This window comes from Corvus hawaiiensis, chromosome 6 (genome assembly GCF_020740725.1).
Source record: "Corvus hawaiiensis isolate bCorHaw1 chromosome 6, bCorHaw1.pri.cur, whole genome shotgun sequence".
Lineage (NCBI taxonomy): Eukaryota > Metazoa > Chordata > Aves > Passeriformes > Corvidae > Corvus > Corvus hawaiiensis.
The window spans coordinates 50,517,980-50,540,511 of record NC_063218.1 but is presented as its reverse complement, the minus strand read 5'-3'; the positions used below and the strand labels follow the sequence as shown (position 1 = coordinate 50,540,511).

General features: G+C 37.9%; 2 protein-coding genes across 6 annotated transcripts in view; both read right to left on the bottom strand.

Annotated features, from left to right (window-relative positions):
- The window catches only part of USH1C (USH1 protein network component harmonin), a 47,113-nt gene that overhangs the window by 12,502 nt on the left and 12,079 nt on the right, over positions 1 to 22,532 (bottom strand). For all 3 annotated transcript variants that reach the window (XM_048307952.1, XM_048307951.1, XM_048307953.1), the window contains 11 exons: positions 22,391 to 22,499; positions 22,267 to 22,291; positions 21,503 to 21,560; positions 20,603 to 20,706; positions 18,823 to 18,907; positions 18,329 to 18,388; positions 18,003 to 18,059; positions 16,065 to 16,207; positions 15,362 to 15,427; positions 12,679 to 12,803; positions 11,145 to 11,221 (listed from right to left, as the gene is read on the bottom strand). In XM_048307952.1, the coding sequence (XP_048163909.1) occupies positions 11,145 to 11,221; positions 12,679 to 12,803; positions 15,362 to 15,427; positions 16,065 to 16,207; positions 18,003 to 18,059; positions 18,329 to 18,388; positions 18,823 to 18,907; positions 20,603 to 20,706; positions 21,503 to 21,560; positions 22,267 to 22,291; positions 22,391 to 22,499 (909 nt within the window). The remainder of the gene's footprint in view (positions 1 to 11,144; positions 11,222 to 12,678; positions 12,804 to 15,361; positions 15,428 to 16,064; positions 16,208 to 18,002; positions 18,060 to 18,328; positions 18,389 to 18,822; positions 18,908 to 20,602; positions 20,707 to 21,502; positions 21,561 to 22,266; positions 22,292 to 22,390; positions 22,500 to 22,532) is intronic.
- Positions 1,112 to 11,064, bottom strand: LOC125327902 (harmonin-like). Of its 3 annotated transcripts, none has more exons than XM_048307955.1 (4): positions 7,439 to 11,064; positions 6,956 to 7,072; positions 4,650 to 4,895; positions 1,112 to 2,752 (listed from the first exon to the last, which is right to left on the bottom strand). In XM_048307955.1, the coding sequence occupies exons 1-4, from the start codon at positions 7,523 to 7,525 to the stop codon at positions 2,657 to 2,659; spliced, it is 546 nt and encodes a 181-aa protein (XP_048163912.1). In that variant the 5' UTR covers positions 7,526 to 11,064; the 3' UTR covers positions 1,112 to 2,656. The 3 variants fall into 3 exon arrangements, 2 of the variants coding, with proteins under 2 accessions (XP_048163912.1, XP_048163911.1); XR_007204436.1 differs by having other exon boundaries at positions 1,124 to 1,163; positions 2,696 to 4,895; XM_048307954.1 differs by having other exon boundaries at positions 1,112 to 4,895.

The following is a 22,532-nucleotide window of genomic DNA, read 5'->3' as shown; positions in this document are numbered from 1 at the left end:
AAGTGTAACTGGGGAAAATAAAGGAAGAAGATTATCTAAATTATTAAAATGAAAAATGACAAATCCATCGTATTTTAATGAAACACAGCTAGGAATATTGAGCACATAATTTATTGTCAGAAATAGCTTTTAATTAAATAAATGCAATACAAATTCATTGGTTTTTCTGTCACTTACTATCTTACAAACGCATACATACACGTGTCCACAAACATGCATTACAGAACACTGATAATAACAGCATAAGCCACAGTGAACCTCAAGAATAAAAGCTACCAAATTGGTCCACCAGCTATTCTAGGTGAATTTCAAGGGCTGTCAGCTGGGAGTTATCACCTGTCTGAGCAGTATTTCTCTTTTTTTGTTCAGTAAGACGTGGCTCACCTTTGCTCATATACTAAAATTCCCAAAGATGCTACATGGTTGGTCCTAAATATTTAGCCTCTGACTTTTCACTTACATTTGAAACAAGAAATGGAAAAGAAATGAGAAAAAGAAGCTGATTATGAGTGAACTTCGCAGTAACACTGCCTGACCAGTATATTGGAGTCTGATATAACAACACACATATTTCCCCCTGGAAATTAAAAGATACATATAAATATATATATATATATATGATAAATTATATAATGAGGCATATATCTTCAAGTATGTTTATGACCATTTACAAAGGAAAAATGCAGTTGGCTTAATTTTTATTATTTCGTTTCTGATGAATGAATTCAGAATTTATAAAAATAAAACCCAGCATGTGAATAGATGAAAAATAAGATGTACAAATTCTAGGGCTTTATGCTGCTCTGGAATTATGCACCCCTGTACAAAAATTGTCACTAAAAGCAGCTTTTCCACTATGGAAAAAAAAATGGAAAAAACCTGTTTTGTACTTACCATTCGTGACTGCTTGAAAATATACAGAAATTTTAGGTAGCAGGAAATGGGAAAAAAGATTGTTCTTTGAGGACATCTCAAAGAACAATGTCAAAACCAAACCCTCACAGTAACTGGAGCATTCAGAAAAAGAACATTAAAAGGCTTACCAGGGCCTCTGATTTGATTGTTGGCCTGACCACGAAGTTTGGGTCAGGATGCAGCATAACTGGTTTAGACACTATTGGTACCCCTGGATGACGTTGGGTAGGTGGACTTGGAGCAAGTTGCTATGGAGTTAATTTAAAAAAATTACAGTTCACAACATAATTTGTGCAAATCCATAATTTCAACGAGACTCCTCAATCCAAATGGTTTATCATAATGAATTTAACAACACTAATAGAAGAAAAACCTTGCAGAATTATTTTAACTAAGGCTTACAAACTCCAAACCAAAACACAATTTCTCTTGCATCCAAGTAGTAGCTTTTCCCCTAAATTCAGGCTTCACCAGCAAGACTATGGATAAATCTCAGCCCTGATTTTGGCATTTTTCCCATAAAGGCAACAAACTGAATGAGAAGTTACAGGAAAAGAAAAACCTGCTAAAGTTGAGTGTAAGAACAGAGTGAACCCAAAATAAGATTTTAACTAATCCATGGCTAAACAGATCTTTTAAGATGAAATTCAGCTGGGCTGCAGCAAACTGCTTTCCCTAGAGAACTTCAAGTTAAATTATCTTGATTTAACCACAAGGATTTGTTAGGTAAATACCCTGCCCTTGACTCCACAAAGTACAGATACCCAGAGGCATCTGAGACCTGATCATTCAGCATGCCCTAGGCCAATCCTACACTTCCCACTCAGCCAAAACTCCCACTGACATGAAGCACAGTTTTATTCAAGAAGAGAGTTCAAAACTGAGCCCTGTGGGTTCAGTTTCTGACTTGACCCCAGCAACTCTTGGGACACTTTTCTCAATGTTTCTCATAGGAAATGTGATGTATTCCAGAGATCATTCTTATGGTACAAGCTGTATCCTCCAATTTATTTGCTTCCAGCAAATGGGTTAAGCCACTTTTTGGGTTTGGTTTTCTGTTTGGTTTTTTTGTGCATGTGTGTGTGTTTTTTTTCCCCCTGTGGGTTTTTTTTTTTCCCTTTTCCTTTCTTAAATAGTTTTTTAAAAAGCTTGAATTAGATATTTGAAAGTCCCTGAGGATATCCCTCAGCTACTGTTGTTCCACACTGCAAAATACATTGTATCATTAAGCTTTCCAAACTTAGAAGATTCAGAATCAACAGATTCACAGATACTAACTTGTTAAAACTGCACTGGAACTGGATGATTTCTCCTGGAGCTGCACAATTTAGCAACAGATTTTTCTGGAGTGCACAATGGAGAAACCTGACATATGACCATTCTGACTCAAAATCAGTGCAAAGAGATACCAAACAAATGTTGGTGGTTCTGAGACAGAACTTGCTTCTTAGCACCCATTATATTTAAAAGACAGATTGAACCTAGCAACTTTTGCCTTGACAGAAGAACAAAGCGCATGCTCTGTCACATACAGACATTTGCAACATGCAGATATGGACTGTAGTTTGCTCAACTGTTGAAATACGAAATCCTTGGACCATTAGGAGCCACTTCCACTACTCGTGCTCCCAGCACAGCAATGTATCCCCCACATATCATTCCACGTGCTGAATTTTAAACAAATGAGCCATGCAGGGTGAAACTTTTGACACTTCCTTGCCATTAGCACTACATGGGAAGCTCATGAAACTACAGCCATGATTAACAGCACGTGACATACCAGCGGGTTGCTTGACACAGAGGACGCTTTGCCGACGTGGGAGGTGGTTCTTACAACCTAAACAGCAACACACTTAATACTGGGTTCATATAAAGTGTAAAGCTAATAATAATTTTTTTCAGAAACAGACAATTTATTCCAGATATTTTAATAGCTAGTTCTCAAGAATGCCTCTGACAGGATTTTATTCCTTTTGTCAGGTTTTGTTCAAGCTGAATTGGAAATTAAACGATCTGGGTTAATACCAAAAATGGAGCAATGCAGAGAAGATTTTGCAGCTTGAGTAATATTAGAAAAATGAACTTATGGGACAATTACAGTTGTCTTATCTTTTGGCTTTGGCAGGCATAAACACAAGGTCTTTAATCCATATAGTCACAAAAATGCACTGCTTTTGCTTATCTGCGGGGTTAAAAACTCACTTTGTAAAAGGCAGCAAGGATAAATTCTCAAGCTTTGGATTTTTCTTCCATTTCTGAAACCACACCAGAAATACTGAATTATCTACTTATAAACCAAGCAGCTTTGGCTCAGAATTAATTTTACTAAGAGCCTAGTTATTTCCTCATATATGCTAACTATATTCAGTGAAAACTGACATTTATTTTAAAAGCTAGGTTATTTGTTGTTACCTAACATATTTTTCTTAATTATTAATTTCTTTTCTCTAACATACCCAGCAGTGACAAACTGCCAGAAACACATACTGAAATATATTGATTTGGGGTCAGATCAGTAAGGCAGTTCCTGTATTACTCCATCTATCTGAGTATTTTCTGTTATCTTTAGAAGAGTGTATTTCTCCTCTCAACACTAGTATTTTGTACACTTCTGCGTCATTTCACATCATTTTTATTTTGCAAATAACTTGGGAAACCTGCTATCTGTAAGAACATATGATATTTCCATTTTGGTGGATCTAGCACATTCTTGGCATTTCAAATGTATAAATCACATAGATCAAGCACTGTCAGAGGTCCACATAAGTTTAGAAGAGATTCATGGGTCACATAATGGCAATTATTCAGAGAGAGAATCTATCAGTTTCCACCAAAAAGTGATAAATTTGCATATCCTTCCCCACCCCAACCAGAATCATGCAAACACAAAGACGATTTAGTAAACATGCAAAAGCCCCAAAACCCAACAATGCAGTCAGTCAACCCATGCAAAAAAACTGTGTAGGGAACAAGTGACCATATGGGATCCTCTTCTGCTGCTTGAAACAAGAATCTTTTGCCAAAACAACAACTCACTACAGCGCTCAGCAAAGGGAATTAGGATGAATCAGCTGCTGTTTCTTTCCTAAAGTGTGATCTGCCACAAGATTGCTTTTATTTGACTCTTTTGGACTCAGATTGCAGTGAGGAGAACGGCACTGTTTTCTCAAAGTGCAAAAAGTCAAAACAGGTTACCAGCTCGCACTTTTTTATTTTACACAGTTTTGACCTTTTAAAAGTTTGAGCTTCCAACTTTAGGCCAATTTTCTTTGTCCTAACAAAGGACATTCCTTCGTTCCTTCTCACCTAACAAAGCCATTTGATGACACATTTAAAGCACTTTTACAAGTCATCTTCACTACAGGGATGATACTTTTCTGAAATTTAACACTGAATTAAACTGCTGCCTGCTGTTATTTCTTTCTTTTTCATCAAGTCCAACTCATCTTTTTTTTAACTGATACATTCCGCTGAATGTATCTGCAGGTGTTAGGGTTACAACGTACGTAGGCAGGAGAGCAAACGCCTTCTGACTTCCATTTTAAAAATGTAAAAATGAAATCACCACTGGACTGCAATCCCTACAGAAAAAATGAAGAAACCGCCTCATTCCGTCTTTTAACATTGCAAGGGGCAGAAGGGTAGATCCAGTGGACAGAAGGTGATGGATCAGGGCAGGGAGGCACGCAGGGCAAGGGTAAAGGCGCACGCATCCAAGCAGATCCCGAGGTCACCTGGGAAGCTGGTGTCACCGACAGGGCTGGACCTCGTGGAACATTTGAGGCAGGAAGTGGGTGAGCTGGGGGTGCTGGGCTAACAGTGGGCAGCGGTGGTGGCGGAGGTGGTGGCGCGTGCTGTTTGGGTTTGTCAACTTCATCTAAGTTTATATCATCGAGGTCTGTGGTGTGCAGCTGCAGGCCCCCGGCAAAGCGCCGCATTGATGAGGCCGAGGGAGAGGCAGAAGGACGTCCACTCGCCAGCTGTGTGTGACAGAACAGAAATCTGCCTCAACACTTCTGCCTGAAACAGTCCTGAAGTGATTGATGGCCAGCCCTACAACACCGCTCAGCCTGACTGCTACTGCGCAGGAAGCTCTTGGCTTCTCCCACACAGAACATACACAAAATTTTCTCCGAAGGCCTTTCTAAAAGCACTCCTTGGGATTCTAGTTTAAAAAGAAGAAAAATGGGAGTAGTGTGACAGAAGCTGTTGGGGTAAGGGGGTCGACGAAAGAAACCCCACAAAACCGCAACAGCATGAAGCCTTCAGAAGGCAAAGTCACAGGGCAAATCAAGATAACACAACTCTTGCCTCTCTGGCTCTTATGAAGAGAAAGCAAGAATTACTCCTTGGAAAGGTGATTATTTTAAGAAAAATAATCAAAGACAAGCCCTGAGGTTCTATGTCATTAAAAAAGGGAAAGGGGTTAAAGTTGTGTAAACACAACCACACATTAGCACACAGAAGGAAACTAAGCTTAAGCAGCTATCAAAACAAAAATTTAGTGTGCTATGAAATTCAGATCCTCAAGGGGTTTGAGATCTTATAATTTATGTTAATCCACACCCAATCTATTGGGGGGCTAAACAACTCCAGAGTTTGAACATAATGAGCAGCTCATCCAAAAAAACCCCAATGTATGTGAAGGAGTCCACATATGCTGCTAGAGTTGCTAACATTCCTTTTACCAGCGATCAAAGAAAATTCAGCCATTTTGCTATTTTGTAGACTCAGCTGAGGAAACACTACATGGATAAGCTGTCTGACAGACACATCCATCTTACTCTAATATGGCAACACTTCCCTCAAGTGGGTAACAGTTTTCACGTTCTTCTTATCTAACATGCTCACCCCTTTGTACTGAAAAATAGCTATTTCTTTGGCAGAGGTTGAGAGATCTTGACTGCTCTTGCTCCCAAGAAACAGTTCATGCCTGTAGCACCTGAAAACTGCTCAGCTGTACTTACCCCTAAGAAGCCCTCAGGTTTTATGTTTTACATGTTTTAGCTGCTTGGGCAGGTTTGTAGAAAAATCGTAATAGAGCACTTATATATAATGTAATGGAAGAATTGATGGAGCAAATACAACACAGAGTGTTTGTCTTAAATTCAGGTAGAGCTCTGAAAATGCAAGTGTTTGTAATCTGTAATGTGCCTTCTTACTTTACAAAGTAAGGGGGACAAAGTTCTAGCAGAACACCATCTGCCAAGTTTAGATAGTGAGAGAAAAACTCTGCATAATCATTCCACTAAAGACCTGTACTGAAAAACCACATGGATCTGAGCCTAGGGCCACAAAGAACAAAAGATCAACTGCTTTTTCCAGAGCTGCTCCATGTTGACTTGAAGGAAAATCATGCGAGAGTGTTCCCCAAGGTCCCTTTTGTGGTTGCAGTTTCTCGGGGATCTCACGGGAGCTCAGCAGACTGAAATGCTCCTCTTGAAAGTGGCTTTCCTTGGAAGACAGCCAGAGCAGCAGGATGGTGGGAAAGCCTCACTCCACATCTAGAATCACCAGGCTCTAAGGAACAATCGCTATCTGCAGATCCCCTAATTAAAGGGGACTACTTAAAGCACAAGCCCAAAGCCTACTCCTTGTGAGTTTCGTATCTTTTTGTGATTTTCTTAACCTGCTCCTTTATTTCATGCAATACAAGGAAGCTTCCAAGAGCTCACTATCAATGATGGTCTCATTTTCATAGGATATTAATAAATATAGCTGGGTCCAGGTTTGTTATTTGTAGCATGCCCCACGTAGCCCAAACAGCTCACGGATCAATAAAACTGTTCACTCTGTGGTAATAATATACTTTAAAAGGTTAATACAAACAGTTCATTAAAACAATGTTTAAATCTTCATAAAATATAGGAACAGCAAATTCTATAGATATAGTCATCAATTACTGATGTTCTCCCCCCTCTTAGAAAAAAGGCTGAGGGGGAAAGACAAAGATTTTTTCACTAGTAAAACCTGGTGCTTTTAGGAGACAACCTTCAGTTATTTAGAGATCATGCAATATATGGAAAAGCCAGAATTTTACCTCAGGAGACTCATTCTCCACAGAGGAAATCTGTTCTAACCGTGTTTGACAAAGTCTTTCCACCCAGTGCTGCACCTTTTCTGATTCTTCCAAGTCTTCTCGTTCTGTCTCAGATACCTTGACCATAACATTGGTGCATGAGAAAAGGTTATAGGTGTGGTCACAATACAAATATGTTTCAGAAGTATGAAAACTCCACTAAACATAATTTTAAAATAATAATGCTTTTAAGAAGGTTTTCCTATTTTGCTTTCATTAAATTCATCACTACACATGGACACTCATTAACTGCAGAGCTATCCTCATTTGGGCAAAAGCTGACTAGAAACAAGCAAACATGGCAACAGAGTTTTGCAGTGCAACAGCTTTTAAAATTTCATTATCTTTGACATAATTAAACAAGTGTCTTGCTAAAATAATTCCACTAAAAATCCACCTAATTTTCTTTCAATATAGTTTTGCACCTGATAGACCACAACATACCTCTTGCACAAGACGATTTATTTTCAGCTGTTTTTCTTTCTCCAGCATTCCTTCTTTCTCTTTGGCAAGTTTTTGCTCAAACTCCATTTCCTTTTTGTTCTTCTTCTGTTCACAAAAACTATCACTTTTTGACTTCTTTCGTTCTTTCCCTTTCTGGGAAGGATTTTTAACAAAAATTTTTACATCAGCTAAAAACACCACAAACTTCAATTCTGGTACATGAGTGCCTGCCTTGAAAAATCTAATTACAGTCTATGCAAGTAAGGGGATAGTCTTTTAAAAGAAAATCCAAAGTCCATTTACCCAGCAATTTGCAGGAAGTTCACACTTTTTGTAGGGCTTGTGCCCACTAAGAGATGTTGGATGAGATCAGAGAATTCAACTTTTTTGTTCCTCTGCAAAGTTACAACTTTAGGACACAGAGGCCCACTATAAAACTTTGAATATTCACTTTTGGCTGGGTCTTGATTTGCCATCTCTCTGTTTTGGCACTTATATACATGTAAGACTGATTGCTTTGAGGTGACAGATGCTCATGTGTAAGTAGATGTGAACAGTCCATGCATACAACAGCTTCATGCATATGCCCTAAAATCAACATTGCATCCCCTAATGAAACTGAAATAAGGAATTATAAAAGAAAGGTTTAGATCAGTGCAGAAACTGAGTCGCTTCCAAGAAGGAACACTGCAAGACAAAGACCACGTAGCTCCTGGATAAAATCTACTCAGATGAGTTAACTAATACAGTACAAAGTGACTCTAAATTTTAGATGTAGGATACAAACAAAGGGAAAAGCTACACAGTCTTTCGGAAGCCTCTGTTCCTGTTGTCTTCAGAACACACACTGCTCCTTATTTGTACTTTAATGATGTCACATTTCTGCTACCCTTTCACATTTGTACAGGTACGACTTAGTTCATATTGGAAATGCCATGTTCTCCTTTTATTTATGAAAAAGTAAAACAGAGGAGCAGGTGGCCACTTACTGTCAATTACTGCCACTGCCAGAAAGGCTGTGCCTCAGGTTTGATTTTATTCTCATCATCATCAGCTACTGACTTTCATGCTTTGAATTCCCAAAACCACCACAAACTGCTTCACATTAAATAGCATTATTTGTCTTCCTTTCCCCTTTTGCACGTTAATATTGATAACAAAGCCTTGGAAAACAGACATTTTCCCTGGCAGTTACAAAAGCCAATTCTCCCAGTCAAGCAGTTAACTGGAAATCTGTACTGCTGATTTCAGTGGGATGTGGTCTATTGCTTCGTGGTTACGTGGTGGTGGTGTTGTAGGGAGGGGAGCAGGGGGAAAAGGAACCCCCAAAACACTGGAGATAAGGCTTAACTAAAAAAAAAAAAAAAAATAAATCTAGCTTTTCACACTAATGTTTTAACATAAACCTAATTCTGTGGCATATTTTATTCAGGGATAATTAGTTTTTACCTTAACAATTGCCAATATCATCCTCTAAAAAATGAGAAGATACATTTAGTACTGTCTACTAAATGCAACACCAGGCAGGTCAACATTTGAAGAATTACTGAATTCAAAGGCACACTAAGCAGTACACAAGCCAAAGTCTTCCAGAACAAGAACATATATCTGACAATCTTAGCTGCATTCACTGCATTCAGATACAACGGGATGATTCATCCTTTCCTACAATTTTCCCCATGGATTCAGTTTACTTCCTATTATAGACATTTTCAGTACACAGTGAAATTTTGTTTTTAGAACAAACAAAAAAATTCATTAGCAATAGGGAGCAGGATGAAAATTCATCACTGCCCGATTTAAAAATATTTCTAAAAGCAAATTATTAAAAAAACATCTTTTCAAGCTTCTAGTGCACACCATGTGCTAAAGTTCAACTGGAATTGTGTAAGATCTTCATTAATATATGGAGAGGTATTTGGACATTCTCTGAACTATAATTGTCAGCATCAATACAAAAGATTACCTCTTCGTGTGAAGAGTTTCCATAATATGCACTTACAATTTTCATTATAAAAATCCTAATTGCTCTGGCTTTCTCACAGGTTAGAGATCCATGGTGATTTACAGTCACCAGCAGTACAAAAAGGTATTGGAATGCACCATTTTCTCCTAATCTCTTTTAAGGAGAACAGACATATGCTGGGCACACAGAAGATTAAAGTAATAGTCCTGAAGAGTTACACGAATACTTCATCTGTCTGAAACAATCCTGACCTCCTCTGAAACCTTGAGTTATTGCCAGATACACACAAAACATCTTCATGGCGCTTTTACCACAGTTAGTTACCAAAAAACCCACCACCAAAGCACACCACACAACCCCCCCAGAATATGGCTAATATACATTAAAAGCAATAAAGAGAAGGAAGCAACTGCAAGTATAAAATATTATTTGAAACTCTCAAATTGAAATTGCAATACTTCAGCAGCATCTCTGCAGACACAGAAGTATTCTATCACCCTAAAGATTGTTAATTTTTTTTCCTCATATATACATGCCTAAAAGCCTTCTGCCTTCAGCACTCCTCCTACAGGGAGGTTTGCAAAAGTATAACTATATAATTTTTGTCTCTGTACTGGTTTTATATAAATATATATATATATATATAGTGAATACTTCTGGAGAACATGAAGACATGCACTGCTCACCTGTAATGAACACCTGCTGCAAAGTACTGTTACACAACTCCCACTGGCAGAACTCAACAGCCCAAAGGACTGAAAAGGACAAACTCCTAGACACATGCATCCCACAAGCATCTTAAATTGTGCACACGTTAAAAGAAGGAGCATTTGACTACAAAGAATGTTTACTAATAAGAGAGAAGAAAAATGAGGAATTTCAATTCAAACACACAGCAAAAAAAAGTACATTTCAAACTTTGTACCTTACGGATTGTGGGAAATTTTCCTTCATACCGATAAAACCATCCAAAAGCTACAAAAGGTAAAGGAAAAGGTGTTTTTTGAAGAAAAGCCAAGGACTGGTTCTTACTCAGATCAATCCATGCTGATATGTGTAACTGATTGAAATTTATTTGAAGGCTCAACACCAGAGGTTTGGTATTACACCTCAAGTTCTTAGTCAAATTCTTGATAAATGGTTCTAGAACATTTAGTCATAAGTTTCCCTTATTTTAATGATATACATTTTATGTCAAAGCAAATGCAACAATCAACAAGTAATCTTCACATAGAACCACACAGGCATGTGCATTGCTAAGATTTTTATGGTTATGCTCCTACTTTACAGTAGTTTTAGCAAGCCTTATGAAAATTAAGCAGGTATGCAAACTCATTCAAGCTTGTGGCAGAACACAGGCTTTTGAGGAGACATGAAAAGCTCCATTTCCCAGGACAAAATATTTCAAGCCAAGTGCACAAATGTTACAAAGTATATTGCTAAGTAAAAACATACAAAACTTTATATAAGAAACATACATAACTTTATGTAAGAAACACTGCTAACACAGAGCACTCAATATAGTCCACCTTTCTGCAGGATTGTTAGATTTCATATCAAGGTACCTTTAGAATGCAATGACAGCAGCAGTGTCAAAACCTTTCATCATTTACCAAAGGACCACAAATATCGCCCTAGGAAACCCAAATGGTCAGTTCAATGTCAAGACTGACTGTCAGGAGGAGGTGAGACACAGGAAGAATCTGAATCAGGATAGGAAGTTCGGGCTGAGTGGCAAACCTGTTTGTCCTGCTTCATGTTCACTTCATCCATGTCATCTGTTTCAAGTTGGTCATGTGCAACTCCCTTTAAGTCTTCTAGAGAAACAACGGAGGAAAGGAGTGAGGAGATAGAAGTGACAGTCTAAATGGAGGTTCCCATGAAATGAAAAGAGATCAGCAGTGTGTGACTAGAAGTCTCCGTGAAATAAAAAAAACGTAGTTAGTGACGGGATGCTTTTTCTACAAAATTGTTAGAAAGAAAAAATGGCCCTATTAAATCAGTCTCCAACCTCCTCCAGCCCTGAAGAGCAGTTAGAATCTACATGTGGACAATTAGTCTGCTCTGTGATGAAGAGAAGCCTGCAGAGCTTGGTAGCTTTTCCTGTAATGGAACCATCAGCAGACTTTCCCAAAGTCACACACAAAATAATGTAATAAAATAACATCAGGTTAGGAATCGGCCCAGATCTCCTATAAATTATGCAACAAGCACTTTCCACGTTTTTCTTTGTACAATACAATTTTAGTACATTCTCCACATACAATTTGTAGATTCCAATTTAGCTTCTTAACTGCCAACTAAGCTCCAACTCTCTTGATTCCCTCCAGACCTGTAAGTCAGAAAGCCAGCAGCATCCTAGGCTGCATCAAGAGCAGTGTGGGCAGCAGGGCAGGGAATTCTACCCCTCTACTCCACTTCAATGAGACCCCACCTGGAGTGCTGCATCCAGCTCTGGGGCTCCCAAAATAAGATGGATGTGGACCTGCTGGAATGGGTCCAGCAGACGGCCATGAAGATGATCAGAAGGCTGGAGCACTTCTCCTATGAGGAAAGGCTGAGGGAGGTGGGCTGTTCAGCCTGGAGAAGAGAAGGCTGTGGGGAGACCTTAGAGCAGCCTTCCGGTACCTAAAAGGGGCTACCAGAAAACTGAAAAGGAACTTTTTAAAAGGGCATATAGTGAGAGGACAAGGGGGAATGGCTTGAAACTAAAAGAGGATAGACTTAGGTTAGATACTAAGAAGAAATTCTTTACTGTGAGGCACTGGAACAGGTTGCCCAGGGTAGGTGGTGGATGTCCCATCCCTGGAAGTATTCAAGGCCTGTTCTGGATGGGGCTCTGAACAACCTGGTTTAGTGGAAGGTGTCCCCACCCATGGCAGGGAATTGGAACAAGGTGATCTTTAACATCCCTTCCAACCCAAACTTTGAAAAGATTGTCAAGCAAACACTGAACAAAAACAACATGGAAAACAATGCACCAAACCCCCAAGATAAAGAGGCTGATGCTTCAGAAAATTTCTTAGCAAGCTTCATTCTTTTTGCTTTTTCTGCTGCTACTGCTTGTTAAAAACCATGACTATTTGAGTGGATCTAGATTTTGCAAGATAGGTACCTGTTAAACAAGAGTTATTAAATTAATGGTATGCTTCCAGCCTTCTGAAAATAACCATTCATAGCTAGCTTGGCTTGGAGACAAACTGGTGATATATTCCATACAGCTCAGACGTGTCTGACACAAACACAAGGAGGCAGGCTGAAATCAATTACTTACTTCTGTGTTTGGAACGAGGGGCAGAGTGCACGTCTGCAGTTACAGTTTTTAGAGACTTGGGTGGTTCTTTAGGACCCCAGTCTTCTTCCCACTCCTTTTTAAATTTCTCTTCCTCTGCTGTTATCCTAGAAGAAGCAAATGCAGTTACACATTCAGAGTGCCAAAACAACAGCATCAGTATATATCAGATTACCATCATAATTTTTCAGCGTATTTGTTTTTTCTCTTTAATATAAGGCATAATAAACTGCTCTTTCCTCATAACCAAATTCCTTTCATCAATCTGTTTCATTTACGAAGCTACTAAGATAATTTGAAAAATACAGTGTAACTGAGTAAGATATTCTTGATTAATACTGAGACTTATAAGGCCAGTTATATAAACACGTGCACAGATGCTAAGCCATGAATGATACACTACAGTACTGTCACCTTAAATGAAGTAAAAAAAACCATCTCTCACCTAGTAATTTTTCATTTTTACAACTGGAATTACCTGTTAGAAAAAGTCAGTTTTAACTAAAACACTGAGGGACAGAACATCTACCATACACCCAAATCAAATGTCACAATGGAAAATTATACCTAAAAGGTGTGTGCCTTCCTTCTATAGCTTAAATCTATTTTGATGATTGCTTCCTAAACACATAGTCCTAGGTTGCCATAAAAAGTGACTCTTCCCAAAAAGAATTAAATACTGCTGAAACACGAACCAATAAGAAATAGAAATTTCTTATTCTAGGGAAAAAAGGGGAAAAAAAGAATAAAAGAGATGAGAGGGGAATAGATAAGTAGAGATAGAGGATGGGGGTGGTGCAGAGAGCGTCACACTTCAGGAAAAGAGCATGCAAAACAAGTAAAGTACCAAGGAAGTACCTAGAATGGCATGATGATCAGAAAAAAGGACATTTCAAACCAAAAAACAGCAAGCACCAAGTAGGTCACAGCAGAGATGCCGAATAACCTAATAACATGTAGCTTCATATATGTAGCCTTAAGTGATCCAAGATCTATTCTTGACTATAGCTGGCCTTGAAAGGATAATGTGGTGCCAAAATTTACCAGGTCTTAGATATATATGATGCTATTTATACTTGGATTATCTTTTGCATCTCTAAATTAGCTAAAACAAATTGAAAAAATATTCACATGGAGTCAAAACACTCTTAAATCTGCAGCTGAGCTCACTATTTAAATTTAGAGGCATTGTCAGGGAACAACGGACAGAATGTTGTTTCATTTCATTTTAATTAAAAAAAGATGGTGTTACAATGCAACTTGCAGTACACAGAGTTAGGGACCTCTGCCATTCAGGCACATTTGAAATGTTTTCAAATCTAAGATACCAAAATAGGGCACAGTGACTTTACACAATGAATTCCTGCAGAAAGGATTTTTAAAGGAAGGTAAGGCATGATCCTTACAAACTATTAATACAGAAAAACGATGTATTTTAGCCTGTCACAATTGCTCATGAAATCTCAGCTTTTAATTTCACCTTTTTTCCTCTAGTACCATTCTCCCTCCTCCTCACCCAGGAGATTGACACTGACTTAACTGTTCGGATTGTGATATGGAAAAGCTTAAAAGTGCTTGAGCGACACTTGAAAATTACAAGGAAGTATAAAGCTGTGTTAGACCTTACACTGAGCAGCCCTCAAGGCATGAAAGCCCTCCCTGAGTGAGTAAAGATGCTCTTAGTGCAGAAGAACACGGCAGACATCCAACATCCATTATAACAGACAGGCAATCTAGACTGGGAGAACAGAATCATCCTTCACATGTGATGGCCTGCTTTTATAGCAGCTTTTGGCTATTGCAGGAACTTCTGTAGAAGGCCACAATAAAGAACAAGATGCCACCAATTCCCTGGTATCAGAAAAGGGAAATGCACAAGAATTCATCCATGTACTGCAGTAGAGCCCACAGCAGGACTGTCAGAAGATTTTTCTCTTGTGACAGCTGAAGAATATATTTCTTTTTGCACCTTGGAAATTCAGAAATCCCTGCACTTTTTCTATCAGAAAATTTTAGCTAATACAGGTACATGAGAAGGAACTTAAGTGAATTAAATGAATTAAAACCCCTTCAATATGTCAAAGGGGCAAAGCTGAAGACTTGAGGGTCAATCTTAGTCCTAAAGGGCTGAATCAAAACAGGTATTATTGTGCTACTTTCATTTTCATGCAATTTCCCTCCATCATTTAGAAGGGAAGTTAATTATTGTGATAACAACTGATTAATTTAAAACTTCCAAATGTAAAAGAATGCTTAAGTTACAAATATAGTACTGATCAGTTTCTTAAAAGTACTATTTTTTTCTGTTACAATTAAATGTAGTGTTTCAATGACAACAGAGTAAGCAAGTTCTAAGACACAGAACGTACTTAATCTTAAGTTTCTCTATATATTAATAACATTTTTAAAATAAGTGCTCTACTTCAACTTTACATTGAATTTATTATTGTCATAAGCCTCATATTTTCAAGGTGCTGATTTTCAGAACAGTTTCCTATTCTCTAACAGTCATGTACTTACTGATCTGTATTGGATCCTACATTTAGCTAAATGGAAATACTACACAATTTTATTTGAAAGGAACATGGAGAAGGTTTCCAGCCAGACCTAATACACAAGCACCCTTTTCCAGGTGGCACACTGCCTGTGTAAGGTTTTTACTCACTGCTCTATTTCTCTGCGGTATCTCTCTTCCTCCTCTGCAGCCTTCTGGGAAATCTCCAGCTTTCTTCTATAATAAGAGGAATTAGGACACCATGATAAAAATAGTATTTTCTGAGTAAGAACCTGAACAAAGTGTGTCAGCATTTAGTAAAAGACATAAACAGTAAATATATATGTATTGGGGGAAAACACTCCTTTTTAAAAGTCATCACTAAGATACCAAGGTTTCAGTATGGTTTCATAGGAACCCTGAGGACATTCCTGACCACCTGCATAATAAGAGCATTATCACCTACTTAATTCTCTAAGTCAATACCTCCTTCTGAGACAGGTCTATAGTGTGGTTTTTTTTATGAGTATAAAATTTCTAACTGTCTTGCTAAAAATAAAACATGAGTGGATAGCATCAGGAAAATAATGAGTATCACACTGAATCATTGGGGTATGACAGTCAGGGAGCAGAATGACCCTTCTACTCAGCATGGCTTTGAACGATATCAGCTCTGAAAGCCCAGAACATCAAGAGCAACACAGGATAAACATTTTATGAACAGAGACTCTGCAACAGCAAAACAGAGTTCTCTAAGTTCAGAATCTTCTCACTTCTGTGAGAAGCATCACAGAAATAATCATGTGCTCCTGTCTTCTGTGCCCTCTCCAAATCCAAGCTAAATTTTTCAGACTGTCCTGTAGAGAGCTCTTACAATCTCTCTTTCTCTTGCTGCTCTTTGATGATTTTGTTGGTCTCCAGCGCAAGCCGCTTCTGATGCATTAACTCCTGGCGTTCCTGCTCACGGAGATATGCTTCTCTTTGCCTCTCTTCTTCAGTCATGAACAGCTCCTTTCCCTGCAATCAAAACCACCACCCAAATCAGTCATGAAAATATCTCATGGAAATAATTAAAACCCAGCTACACAGTAGCACATCTGCTATTTCCTTACATTGCTCTTCCTGAGGAACACACCCCAAAAAATCCTCAAAGATCTGACATCTGACTGCTTACTCCAAGGAGCTATTCTACTTTCAGCCTCTAAGTTATTATGTGCTGAACACCTCAGAAGAGGTTGCAACTACTGAAGTCAGCAACAGCACTGTAAGGGTCATGCCAAATACATGCTCACTGTGTCACCCAGAAAAAACTTCACATTATACTTTCTTGAAATCTCACTGAGCAATGAAATGCCAGAGAACAGAACAGTGAATGACTCCCAGTTTGAAGACAACTACACAGTTACTGTGTTTTAATCCCTGGTTGCTGCAGAAATGTGTCATCATTCAGGGAACCCAAATACAGGGAATGTACATCCCCCATACACTGTATAGTTTATGTATTTCAGTTGGTTTTGTCCCTGTTTCATTTGCTTTACAATTAAGACACCAGCACTATTTTCTGTTCAAGAAAGATATTTCCATTGTGCTATAGGCAGAACCCTTTGATAACATTAATCTAATTTTTATTTCTGAAATTAAAATCCCATGTTAATTAGGAAGGTAGGATTTTTCCTGTCTCTAAAGCACAAAGTAGACATCTTGAACAAAACCAGGCACCGAAGAATGCCTTTGCATCATGGTAGGGAAACTGTTTCCTTTTGCTATCTGTTCTCCAGACAAAGACGTGTACTGAGGAGAGACATGCAAGGTGAAGGAGTGAGGAACAGAAGAGTTCCATAGCAACAATTTGCCATTTTAAGGATACCACCCCAGTGATGCATGCTGAGGTAGATCTCATATTTTTAACAGTTGTTAACATAACTGGGAGTTGAAACTAAGTCCTCAGGATGTTGAATTCCTGGAGCTTAATCAACTAGCCCAGAGCTTTTGTTTAAACAATGTCTACAGTGCCTTTGGACAGCTTCATCTTTTGTTACTGTAAGAGTAGATCAAATAAACCATTAATTCCTTAATGTAGCTACACAGTACACATACGCCCTTAGGAAGCAGCTGAAGTGACTTATTAAATCTTTTTTTCCCCCTATTTAAGTCAGTTGCAAGGCAATTAGAAAACAGTCTTTTATTAGTCTATGGAACTTGATTATCCTCTTGTATATAACTGCACACTTTGCTATAAGAAGGATTAAAGCAGTAAAAACATTAAAAAATTTATTGAAAGTCACACTGAAGTCAGAGGGAAGATTTAATTAATTTCATCTGGTTTTAGATTAGGCCCTGAAGGCTTATAGTTCTGCTGAACAGAACAGCGGGAATGAAAAACTGAGCAATTTTCAATGTGTCAATACGCTAATGAGATCAGATAAACAGTTACAAAAGGAACTAATTTGGAATAAGACTTAGGCATCCACTAGTCAGGATTAAAAATTATTTGTCCCCAATCCAACTTTCATGTTTCAGGAGATATCTGTTAGAACAGAAGCTCTCAAACATGAGGAACCATTAGGATAAAGTTAATTTCCATTCCTTGTCAAGGGAACGGTTTTTGCATTGGCCCACAATTATGAAACTGTTTTGAGAATACTTTGTGTAGTATGAGATAAGCAAAAGCCACTCAAAACTGTCCTGGTTTGACAGAGGTATAGATCTTATAAAGAAACACAGCTTTTGTTTTTAACCATTTATTTTTATCATTTATTTGCCCACAGAGTAATTTTCACAAATGTTCTGCTTTAAAAAATACACTACTTACAGCGCCTGCTACCACAGAGATAGTCAAAGTACGACTACTCTTGAGCACTCTGACAGCCTGCAAATTAAAACAAAACAAAAATCAGTGTGAATGAAGTGATAAAAGGCCAGTATATATTGGATGAAAAATTCTGGTTGCCCAGGCTGGAATTTCCACAATTAAATAGGGTGGTAGGTATGCAAATCTTCAAATTCCCATGTTCGGTACACAACCCCTTGAGTCAGTAGCCCAGTATCAAAACATACGTTTTGTGCACAGGGAAGGAGGACAGATATTAAGTAAACTGTCAACTACAACTTCAGAGAATTAAGAGGACTTGACTTCACCTCTTTATGATCCACATTAGAGAAGTCCACACCATTCACCTCAACAATCTGGTCGCCAACCTAAAGAAATTAATGCAAATTTTAGTACAGATGCTAAGTTACTACATACATTAAGTGAAAACAGAAAGAGAGGTGCTCTCTAACATCCTTCATACAACGATCACAGGTACCAGCAGAGTGCAAGGGAAACAGACTGGAAACTGGCCAGGCTTGCACATCCTCCTACACTTGGATCTCCTATTGCCACTGCTTGGGATCAAATCCTGAGCTTGAAAGAATATTGGTCTGATCCAGGTCAATCATGTTCTTAAAATTTTAGGAAACTACCTTAATTTAAAATGTAACCATAAGGTATTTCTTTCCCATGGGAAAGAACCCCCCACCAAACAATAATACCAACACAGCTAGTGCTTTAGAGAGATTCAGAATCCTAGAAGTTGTGAATACAAACCAAGAATTCCTTGTGGTACCTACCTTGGAGGTGGCAAACTTACCTCTAAGCCCACCTCTGCTGAAAGAGAGCCCGGCTTAACATTGCTGATAAAAATGCCTGGTTTTTGTGTTGGACCACTGGAAATACTGGAAATGTAAAAAAACTCCAGACATTAATAGAATAATATTTATGGAATAAAATTCATGGAATAATACAGTGTAATACAGTTGTAACTTGTTTTTGATTAAAGAATATTTATGATATTAGCCAACTCTGAAACAAACACCAAAACTTGCCAGTACACAGGGTATATCATCCTATTTCTCTATACACCACAAAACTGGTTTTAAAGAAAAAGTGAAAATAAAAATATTCAAGCTTCTGTGTGGGGAAACACAAAAGGTGGAAAAGCTTTAGGTGTGAGAAAAAAGCAGGTTTCAGGAATAAAGCAGAAGAGTCTAGGGATCAGCTTTGGCTGCGAAAACTTGAAGATACAATTATATAACAAGCAAGGACATTAAAACAATGGTTAGGGTTTTTAGGTTTGGCTGAGATAGGTTTAGAAGTTGCAAAAAATATGCTTAGCAAGATAGATAAGTTTAAGCTTAATAATGGAATATTGTGTGTTCTTATATAAGGTATAACAACCGAGTATTGTGTACAACAGATGTATGTGTGCTGCTGTAGATTAGTTAAAACAGTTGTCTGTAACTTTTAGAAGCTTGCTAATTGGCTAAGAAGCTTTTAAGAATGCTCTGTAACCAGGAAGTCTTTGGATGTCTGGGACAGTGTGAGCTTTGTGCCATCTCTGTCTCAACTCTGTATGTGAGACTGATAATGGAATAAAATAATATGAGGCTCCTGGAATGCCTGTCCAGGCTCCCTGTCCCATTTGTCGATGAAAACGCCGGCACTTCTGTATCTCACCTTACATGCTGAAACTTATATGTATGCTGACCTACACTGTCTAAAGGACCAGGACTAATGAGATTCAAAAGCAAGAAAGTAACACAATGAAGAATTACCAATTGTTCACTGAACTTCAAGATACTGTATGTATAAAACAGTGTTATTTTCTTAGGATTATTTAATAGAAGCAAGAAGGATGTTTCATCCAGAGGCCAACATCTAGCTCAGGAACTTTAAGCTGCCATCTAAGCTGGGCCCAAACACAGAAACTACTTTTAGTCATGCTGAGCCACTCCTCCAGGTTTGTAAAATAATTAAAAAAAAAAAATCTTTACATCCTCCAAATTACAGGAGAGAAAAGTCCTAATAATTTCAACTCTATATTTCTATAGAAGAAATCCTACAATATCCCTTCTACTCCAAAACCTCTGTTAAGTATTGCAAGGACAGGAGTCCAAGAATCCCAGAATCATTATTCTAAAATCTCTTCCAAATTCAACATTAATTTTAGGAACTGGATGGTGTTTTAGTTCTGAAAAGGGTCAGAGAAAGCACTCTAAGGGCAGGGAGTGAACCTGAGAGTGGATAGTGCTGGAATTTGCCACATCACTGAGCAGAATTTTAAAGTATTTAAAAATGTAAAAGCATTTAAAAGATCCAATTCCACTGCAACTTGTACTAAGGCACTTTCAGCCTGCTCTTATTCTTAAATTTAAAAGATTTTTCCTTTATAACTGAACTTTTAACACAGGTACTTACACTTTGCCTAAAACTATGTAGTATGTGCCACAGATATCCTGCTGTTGCAGTTAGCCTTCCTGATCCAGCATGGATCTTTATTTTCCTGACATCTTATCAAAGAAGGATGGAAATAACTGCCTTGAGTGTCTCATTTGAAAAACAGTGACATTAAATAAAAAAATGTGACCCACCTGCATCCCATGCCTTTTGTACCAATCAAGCTAATGAAGACTTTCTTCTCTTTATTGTCTCTCCCTCCAGAAGAAGCAAGCCCAGCAACACTGCCCTTTCCTTCCTGCAGAGGGAAGAAACAATGCTGCAGATGTTAATTCTGTCTTGAATTTGTATCAAGACAACTATAAAATTTCATGTAGCCAGGATGAATACCAGCCAGCACCAAGATAAGATTGAAGGTCCTATTCAAGGTCCTATTCAAGGCTCCAAGGTCCTATCCTGCTGGAAATGAGTCTGAAGTAGGGTTATTTCAGTGGAGCTGCATGGCTGAAGTGAAAGACTGAACTTACCTATTTGGAGAAGATTATTTCAATAGTCAAACTTTGTCTTCAGAAAAGGTTGAAGGAAAATTAGAGGAAAGTGATATGGCAAAATAATCTTTTAGATGTTCCCTGACAAAAGGGCTGGAGTAATACATGATAAGGCTCACTATTTAACTAAGTCTTTCTTCCTGAAAGCAAAAGAACAGTAATTGTGGTATTTCTTTTCACTTCTGCAATCCTTAGAAGTGACTTGCATTCAAAGTTGTAATTCCTCCACTAATATGCCTAAAATAGGCCAAATAATCTGATAAAGGTTTATGCAGTAGAACTACAGCCTGGGAAGTTAATAAGCTCAAGCAAAATGAAGTACCAATTAATGAGCAAAAGTAATTTCATTTGTGTCCTGCCCTTTCCTTACCTAATAGCTCTACAATCATTTCATATCACAAAAGATGTTTCTCACAGAATACTTTCAACAAGATACTGCATTATAGTAATGCATACAATAGCTTCTCTAAAAAGGTCAGAGGAGAAAGTGTTTCAGAGCCATTACAGATTCCCCAGAAGACATTTAACAAAATATTGACCTCTTACCCCAGAGTCTGACACAAATTGATCCACATATTGCCATTTAAGGGGTTCATCTGCTGAGCTGAAAGGAGAAAGATAATTTAAAATAATAGGACAAAATAAATGTCAATGTATTCCAGCAGCTACTTTGGAATGCGGCCTTCTATTCTGCATCCACAACTTTCTCTGGATACCATTCACATCTGGTTTATTTTCCAGGAATTTAAGCAGAACATCAAACAAGTGTACACTTATTTGGGCTACTAAGGGTTGAATATAAAATTGATAAAGCCCTCTCAAGTGAAACCATTTCAGGAGACTCTAAGAGAGACTGTAAAACTAACCATAACCACTCAAACATCTTACGCAAATGTCTATGCAGAACAACACCTCCTGTCATTAACATTTCTCAAACATTCTGCTTAAAGATTCAGCTTTTCAACAAACATTGGAAGAGAAAAACAATTTAAAATTTTTCTAAACTCTTAGGCCATCATCAAATGCTACATACACAGAGAAATAGTGGAGCCCTCCATCAAACTAGGTGCATTGATAATTAAATTTTGAGGAGATGCTCATGACAAATGAGGAAACAGAAATTGGTTCATTTAAGTAGGCAACCGGTATAAAATCAGATTCGTCAAGCAAGACATCTGCCTGATCATTAAAAAGGATGAGACATTTTAATCAGCATTCACACATTTTCATAATTAAAAACTGACTCTTTTGATAGAAGAGGCTGTGTGAAAATGAATAATCTAACTTGTTTTCAAATGAAAAGCCATTACCTTTTCACAGGTATCATGCCAATATCTGGAAAAAAAAAAAAAAAAATTTGTTAAGTTTCTACAGACCACCAGCAATCTATCAATAGCAATCTTTGTGATAGAGGTGATTTTTTGTGTTACTTACACCTAACTTTTATGGACACGATTTTCTTTGTACGAATGAGGTTTATGACTTCTTCATGTGTGCATGACGAAATGGAATATCCATTGATGCGCACTATCTCATCTCCAACCTCACAAATGGAAGGGAGAAGAAAAAATAATTG

Bases quoted from the DNA above. Each gene is read 5' to 3' on its own strand.
- LOC125327902 (XM_048307954.1), bottom strand. From the start codon at position 7,525: ATGGAGTTTGAGCAAAAACTTGCCAAAGAGAAAGAAGGAATGCTGGAG. The intron at 7,073-7,438 runs GTATGTTGTGGT...GTTATGGTCAAG, and splicing joins TAAATCGTCTTGTGCAAGAG to GTATCTGAGACAGAACGAGA. The intron at 4,896-6,955 runs GTAAAATTCTGG...TGTCACACACAG, and splicing joins TGGAGAATGAGTCTCCTGAG to CTGGCGAGTGGACGTCCTTC.